Source organism: Chrysoperla carnea, chromosome 1, assembly GCF_905475395.1.
Source record: "Chrysoperla carnea chromosome 1, inChrCarn1.1, whole genome shotgun sequence".
Lineage (NCBI taxonomy): Eukaryota > Metazoa > Arthropoda > Insecta > Neuroptera > Chrysopidae > Chrysoperla > Chrysoperla carnea.
Window position 1 is genome coordinate 48,606,086 of NC_058337.1, and position 8,513 is coordinate 48,614,598.

Sequence of the window (8,513 nt, forward strand, 5' to 3'; positions counted from 1 at the left end):
CAACTAATTTAGAAAGTTAAAAGAATTCCCGTTTGTACGCTCCCTCGTAAATACTGCAACCTTATGCAAATTTTCTAGTATAACATATATTACTTAAGCTAAATTTTTGGTCTTGCATCAACTTCAAGTTGATGATTCTTCAACGCCGGTCCTACCTCTTAATCAAGGTAAAGGGAGAGATCGCTCATTGTTTTGTTAACTTTTTCAAAAATTAACTTTTATTTGATAATAAATTTTTTTTTTTGTTATCTGACTTTTAAAGCGGCCGTTTCCCTCGCTCTACCTTAGAGTCGTCGCTTCCAACTTGCTTTCGTTCACATACACCGATTGGTTTATGTAAATAACCTTGCACAAGTCAATTTGCGAAAATTGCATTAACCTTGTATTATTAAACAGTTCCAAATGACCAATGAATTTTTAGTTGATCATTTTTAGATATCACAACGGAACTCATTTTCTAAGTGTTCCCGCATCTAAGAAAATCACTAGTGCACTACAATCTATCTTATCGTTTCCCGCTTTCGCAGTAAAAATATAAGGATTTTCAACTCCAACGCAAAAAGTATGCTGTTTTCATGAAATGAAAGCAACAGGCCTCAGATAATATAAAATTAAACTCAATTACAAAAAAAAAATAGTAAAAATAACAGTACATTATACAATAAACCACACAAAACTATTTATTAAAGCATAATACGGACTTTTTTATACTTATTACATTTCTATATAAAATGTTTAGTCATAGGTACACTCTTAAAATGAATTAACAACAGTTCACTCTTACCTTACAATTCTTATGTTACCTACTACCTATTTTTACCTTGATGTAAGTATTAGTATGAAGTTACAAGTCTTACCATTCATATCTTGTTACCTATTTAGTTAATAAGTTGAAAATTGAGTTTAAAAAAAATAATAATAAATTGATAGTGAATGAACATTTTTGTGAGTAAAAATTTTTTGTTTTTATTTATAAATTTGAATGGCCTTATAGTGATTTCAATGCTAGTGTTAACAAATTTCTTATTGTGAGAAATAATTTAGGAATTACTTAAATCATACTTCATTGTTAGTGACATATTGAATGAAAGAGTTTTCAAATTTCTATCAAATTTTTATTAGTAATGTTATATTAAGTTACTGGTAAAAATTAGATTTATGGATGAAAATTTGAAGGTTTTACTCCTTTGTTTTATGTGTAACACGCAAAGCATTATCTAATTTAAGGGTTATGTTTTTGTATATACACAGTGTTTCAAGATAATGTGCTTTTAATTAGATAATTTTCAATGGTTTCATTATAATTTGCAGTTTTAGTGATTTTTCGTGTTTAGGCTTTTATCAGGTGCTAGGAAGGGAAGATTTAGTTTATAAATTAAAGTTTCCAAAATCTCAATTTATTTTACTTAGTAGAAATAACGATTTTTTTGGTTTGTAAAATTCGTTAATTTTTCTTTGGGAACTATGCTATAAAAATGAATATGACAAATTAAAATAATTGTTTAAAAAAAACAAAAATTTGATGAGTGTAGAACCAGAGATAGTATACTAAATAATAGGAAAAATAATTAAAAACGCAGACATTAGAAGAAAATTCTTACAATCCTTATTTAAATAATAAACGAGTAATCATGGCAAATCTTGCAAAATAATTACAATTATTATTATTACGCAAACATTAGACGAAAATTCTTATAATCCTTATTTAAATAATAAACTAGTAATTATGACAAATCTTGCTTTTCAATCTATTTCTGATAGGTGGCGCTAATTTCAGTTCTGCGCAAAATCAGTTGGAAAATTTCTATAATATTATCTTAATTATTACCTACATTATTAAGGGTAAAACGACAAAAAATATCAAACGCAACCAGATGTATTATACATAATAATTTAAGGTTGTTCGATCAGATATAGAGATAATAAAATTGCTTACGCCTAAAATCTCTAAGAATTTTCTAAGCTCAAATCCAAACAAACTGGCATTGAACACAAACTTTGAAGTGATTTAAGGTTAATAAAATAAAACTACACACTTGTTCAAAATGTGTAAGTTAACCTTGTCAGTTTGATTTGAATACAAAATTTAAATACAATTAAAAAAGTGATATTCTATTGGAGCTTGAAAATCAATCAACAGAAATACAATTTTTCATGTTTTTTACGTCTTTTCTTAAGTAATCGGTAATGCTGGCAATCTCTGGTTCGATAATTACGTATAGTAAAAAAATCGTCTTTGAGTAGTAACGGTACACTTTTTTTTGTCTAGTAAACCTAGTTACACATTTAACTAGTTAACAAAATATTTAGAATATAATCTAAATTTCATCCATCTTGGAATTATCTGTCTTTCCATTCGACTTCAGGAGAGTCAGGAGAGATAGTTTGTTTATATTCTTTTCTGTATGCTTTATTTCGAGAATATAACTAAAGAGTTGTCTATTTGAAATTAAAATCACTTCACTGCCATGCCGAAGAGAAATTATAATCATTAAATTGTTTGAATGCTTTAGAAAATCTATGTATAAAAAAATGATCTATTTATTGTAATTAAAAAATTACTGATGCAAAACACTTTCAAATGGTTTTATTTTATTTGAAACAACGTCATTCAAGGTTGATTTTCCAATCATAGTAATTGTCGGCTTTCCTTTCATTTAATTTAAATTTACAAAATTGCATAAAATTTTAAAAAAATGAAGTATTATTTGTTTTAATTGTTTAAGAACAATAATTGTTTAAGACTTTGATAAAAAATTATAATATCCGACACCTTACTATTCTCTGGGAATCAATAATATCTATTCGTGTATCTATTTTTGATCCCACCTATGTACCCGAGAACCAAGGAGAACAATCAACTTACAGATGGACTAATATTATAAAGAATTTAAGAAATTGTCACATATCTATTTCGTATGAGTGGCGTATTTTCATGAATTTACCAATATATAGTGTCCGACCGAAGCTTCGACTTCGGCTTCGGCCACCTTCGGCCAAAAAAACCACCTTCGGTCATACATTCGGCACTCATACGAAATACGGTATACCGTCTATACGGTATACCGTCTATACGGTATACCGTCTATACGGTATACCGTCTATACGGTATACCGTCTATACGGTATACCGTCTATACGGTATACCGTCTATACGGTATACCGTCTATACCGTCTACACGGTATACCGTCTATACGGTATACCGTCTACACGGTATACCGTCTATACGGTATACCGTCTACACGGTATACCGTCTATACGGTATACCGTCTACACGGTATACCGTCTATACCGTCTACACGGTATACCGTCTACACGGTATACCGTCTATACGGTATACCGTCTATACGGTATACCGTCTATACGGTATACCGTCTATACGGTATACCGTCTACACGGTATACCGTCTATACGGTATACCGTCTACACGGTATACCGTCTATACGGTATACCGTCTACACGGTATACCGTCTACACGGTATACCGTCTATACGGTATACCGTCTATACGGTATACCGTCTACACGGTATACCGTCTATACCGTCTACACGGTATACCGTCTATACGGTATACCGTCTATACGGTATACCGTCTATACGGTATACCGTCTATACGGTATACCGTCTATACGGTATACCGTCTATACGGTATACCGTCTACACGGTATACCGTCTACACGGTATACCGTCTACACGGTATACCGTCTACACGGTATACCGTGTAGAGATCAACTTTAATATTAAAGTTTTAAAATCATGTTTTTAAACCTTCGGCTCGGCTTCGGCTTCGGTCGAAGGTTGTGGCGATAGCCGATTAATCGGCTTCGGCTTCGGCCAAAAATCGACCTTCGGTCGGACACTACCAATATATTAGGTCCGCAAAATCAACCGTAATTCAACTTACTTTTAGAAAAAGTCAAATTCGGAAAAGTTATTAATTTGCAATCGAAAACTGCTTTGTTGAGAAAATTTTGCGATTAGATTATGTTTATCATTTAACGTGCGTAGTTTGATGCAAGTAGTCCAATTTTTTTAAATATTAGGTATTTTTTGAGTGTTTTTGTTTTATTAAAATATTAGGTATTTTTTGAGTGTTTTTGTTTTATGTATGTAAACAGATTATAGGACAACCTCCTACCATCCTTCAAAATTTTATTGACTTTTGATTCGATAAAGTTATTTACTTTTTATTAATATTATATTAATTAATTTTGTTAATTATCTCGCAAAGTAGGCCTCAGATCCAAACATAACGCCCTGTATATGTCAAAATGTAATCAAATTCAGTATGCACAATTTAGTGCAGTGCAATCCGAACGTTTTCATGCTAAAATTGTGTATGCCAAATTCCATTAGGTACATTTGGATAATGATATTTTTTGAGTAACAAAATTTTAAACTTGTTATTGCTACAGACTTATACTAAGTATATTAAAGCTTATACTAAGTATATTAAGTAAAAAAAAAAAAAACTATATAGAATGCATTACAGGCACCTGAATTTGGTTCATTAATTATTGTAGTTAGCGCCAACATCGTTTTGAAATGAGCTCTTAAAATTACCTTTGTCCTTTAATTTTAAACTTTCGAAGATTAATTATTTAATCAACTTACCTTAAAAATTTTTATTCAACTTACCTTCAAATTTTATTAATGTAAATAAATATTTCTTTTTCAGTACAAAATGAATTGGATAGTTAGCATATTATTAGTAGTCACGATTGTGGAAGCTGGTGATATGATGCGAAAAAGTATTGTATTCGATAAAAATACACCAGATGTATTCTATTGTCCCATTCATAAACCAACTGGTTTTGATAAATTAATTGTGAAGTAAGTGTTTTAGAAATTTGTTTTTTTTTTTTTGGTAATTATAAACAACAAACAACTAATTAACTTGATAATTTTTAGAGCACGACCATTATCAAGATTATGTGAATTTGAAGGTAAAGGTATACCAGAAGATTATAAATCAGATTGTTATCAAGATGTTGATGAAACTGAATATGCATGCAAGGAGAAATATCGAATTATGGTAAAAAATGATACAAATTATTTAAATTTGTTATTTGGTGAACATCCGAAATTTCGAGCTTTTTAAAAAGAATAATTTCATTATACACATACCTTAAGTACTCATTATTGTTCAAACAGGACCGTGTCATATATCGGATGATATTGAAATGTTTCGTTGGTAGCAGATCGTCAAATTGCTTTTATTGCAATACTAATAACAAATAATTCTAATAGAATTCCGTATTTCCATCAATTCCGTATTTCCATCATTGAATTTAAAAAAAAATGTCTAGGGAAATTCTATTCAAAATTTCATTTACATTAATTTCAAAATTTGGATGTGAAATATCTTACAGTGTCTGAGATATTTTAAAGACACTCCTCCTCTTACTAAAGTTTTAAATAATATAGTGAATTAGTCCCAAGTTTTTTAAGAGAAACTGGTAAAAATGTTTTTACTGTTTCCATAGCAGTAATTATTAAAAACACGACCATTTTAAGCTTTTTTTAACGTTATTTATTGAACATTTTAACGTACAAAACACGGTCCTGTAAACAAGGAAAGAAATTAGTAACAAATCGTTTTACTAAAATTACGCTTAAATGGAATAAGCTCATATGTTTTTAATTATTTATAAATCAATTAAGGCAAAATGCTTTTTAAAAACATAATTTAAAAGAAATTCCATTAAAAAAATTTACAGTAATTTAATAATTTTACTGGTGATGGAATGGTGACAAATTTTACAATTTTTATTTTCAGAAACGCAAAGCTAAGGACACAGGTGATTTAAAAGGCGACATGAATTACGATTATTAAACAAATAGAAGAAATTGGGCAAACACACAAATTAATATTAATTCTTATTGCTATCAATAGCTTGGATAATTTCTAATATTTAATGCTTACTTTGTTTCTAACGCTTTATAGCATGTAGCTTTAATTTTTAAAACTAATCCTATATTTTATACCAAAATTCAAGTCACAGACTTATATTAAATATAGGTCTGTGACTGAAGTTAATTTTGAATTTCATTCTATGTAAAACAAATCTACCTAATTTATAAAAAATATTATCGAGAAAATTATATTTTGGCCACTATTATTATGTAAATAACATCTTCATTTCTAAAATCAAAAACGAATGGCAGCATTCACAAAATTTTAAATAGTTTAAAATTAATCATATCGACCTATCATAACCGATGATAATTTATTAGTCGTTGTGATTGATCGATGAGATCAATTTTCGATTGTTTAATATCATGTGAATGCAGCGATACGTTATTTTCTTTCACAAAAAGGGGCTTGTTCTTTATGATTTTAAGTTATTCAAACGGTATTGAACGACATTTGTTGACTTCAATGCTTCACCGTTTCACTCACCAAAATCGTTAATAACAAAGTCGAAAGGCAAACTTTTTTGTATGCATGTATTAAAACTCTTTAAGTTTTAAGAAAAAAAACTAAATGTTTTTACACTCTTTTTTTCAATGCATTTCAAACTATTGTTTTACAATTTTCTTCCCTTTATTAAAATTTTTCTGATATCATCAATACAAATATGCCCTTTGCGGTTTTTTATGGTACGTACAAAAATTTCCAATTAATTTCGAAGAAATCTAGATATACTTTAAATTTTTACCTAAAATTACTATTTTTATGAGACTATCCGAAAAAAGAGATTGAAAAATTAATAATTATGAAATGAAAAATTTACCAACAGCCAACAGTGTATAACTAATTTAATAAGACACGAACTTGACAACCAAGTTTATTTGTAAAATATTCTCACGATTGTTTAACCAAATTTATTTAATATAAATACGTATGCTTTATGATTGAACCGTGAATATTCGTCAAACTTGACGAAATTGTTCTCATAACAACACTATCAGTCTGCTTTTAATATAAGTTTATGGTTCCAGTAGATAGCATTGACGTTAGAGTTATATAGGCTAGATGGCATTGACATTATATAATGTAATGTCAATGCTAGATGGACGCCAGCGTTATAAAAAATGGCGGGATAAATTTTTTTAAAATTATCTATTAAAAAAATAGGTATATCTAGACTTTTTCCACGCGAATACATGCCAATTGATTTCATTTGTCCATACATTTTAGAAGTATTTTCACGATTTTTACAGATGCGAATGTATCCACCTGGTAGTGAAAAACCATTTGACGACAGCAGTTTAGCCAAATTTAAAGCTGTCGATATGGATAAAGTATTAAAAGTTTTACCCGAAGATAAACGGATATTTTTGAAAAACCGGCTTGGATAATAATTAGATTCAAAATTGTTAATTTATTTGCCTTTACTGTGTTAACTTTTTGTACATACTTCAAAAGAGAATTTATATTTAAATGTTATTCAAATGAAGTAAATATAAATGAATTTATGTATTATTATTTTATGTAAAATAGTCTCAAATTTTGGTGCTAATATATAACAGAAATTTTGGAAATAGTGGCCCTGTACTATTTTTAATAAAGTAATTTTTTTATGTTTTTAAGTAGCATTTTAAATTAATAACATATGACCCACATTGATTTCAAACTATATCAACTATTGCCTGGATTCTGAAAATTTTTTGATGGGTATACTGTAAGTACTTTTCAAGCGCATTTTTTGAGTAAGTAATAATATATTTTATCTACGCCCGTGATATAAGACCTTACTTCATTTTACGTGTTAATGACTATAGTAACTTTTTTAATGTTCTACTTTTTTCAGTATTAAACTCATGACAAATTTTAAACCAGAAAATCTGGTTCATTTTCAACGTCAATTTTCTGAAATAAAAACTGAAAAATTTTCATATAAAATGACTATTATGCAAACAAGTGAATTTCCAATTTACGTTGTTGAAAAAAACAAGAAAATTACAACAAAAAATTTGATGAAATTTCGTATAACCCCTAAAAAAATCGGTTTCATTTAATATTTGGGTAATTTTGGATATATCAGATAAAATCTGGAACAAAAAGATTATTTATCAAAGTTTCATGGAGATAATTCTAAAAAACTCATGTAATCGTTAAATGAACTGGATTTTAATTAGCCCCTAATAATTACTTTAAGTAATAAACAGAAATAAAAAACTGGTTTATTTTGACATTCGTTCGGGATATCAGCCCCTGTATGCGATTTCGATATTTCAGAAATTACTTGTTCCAAGGTATGTCGGTATGTCGATTACGATATTATAGGAACTATTCGTCCGAATTTTGTAAGTTTTGGATAAAAATTATCATAGAAAATGATTTTTTTTTTTCAAATCGAGAAACGAACAAGATTTTTAATAAAAAGATAAAATCTCTAAATTTTTTCTTTCAGATATAAGATTTTAGACATTTTAGCTCTAGGAGCTATAAAACTGTATTATATATTGCGGCTAGTGACTGAATTTAATTATTTACTTAAAATTGACATGTTTTTAGAAGTAGATTATTGTCTCTCTTTACTATTTGATATAACAAATGTTGTTAGG

General features: G+C 28.6%; 1 protein-coding gene across 4 annotated transcripts; it reads left to right on the forward strand.

Moving 5' to 3' along the window:
* Positions 1-728: 728 nt before the first annotated feature.
* On the forward strand, positions 729-7,535 carry LOC123304953. 4 transcript variants are annotated; one of them, XM_044886516.1, is made up of 4 exons: positions 729-826; positions 4,678-4,832; positions 4,911-5,034; positions 7,167-7,535. In XM_044886516.1, exons 1-4 carry the CDS (start codon positions 797-799, stop codon positions 7,302-7,304), a joined length of 447 nt encoding a protein of 148 aa, XP_044742451.1. In that variant the 5' UTR covers positions 729-796; the 3' UTR covers positions 7,305-7,535. The 4 variants fall into 4 exon arrangements, with proteins under 4 accessions (XP_044742451.1, XP_044742454.1, XP_044742452.1 ...); XM_044886519.1 differs by lacking the exon at positions 7,167-7,535 and adding an exon at positions 5,779-6,014; XM_044886517.1 differs by lacking the exon at positions 729-826 and adding an exon at positions 835-945.
* The last annotated feature ends 978 nt before the right edge of the window (positions 7,536-8,513 follow it).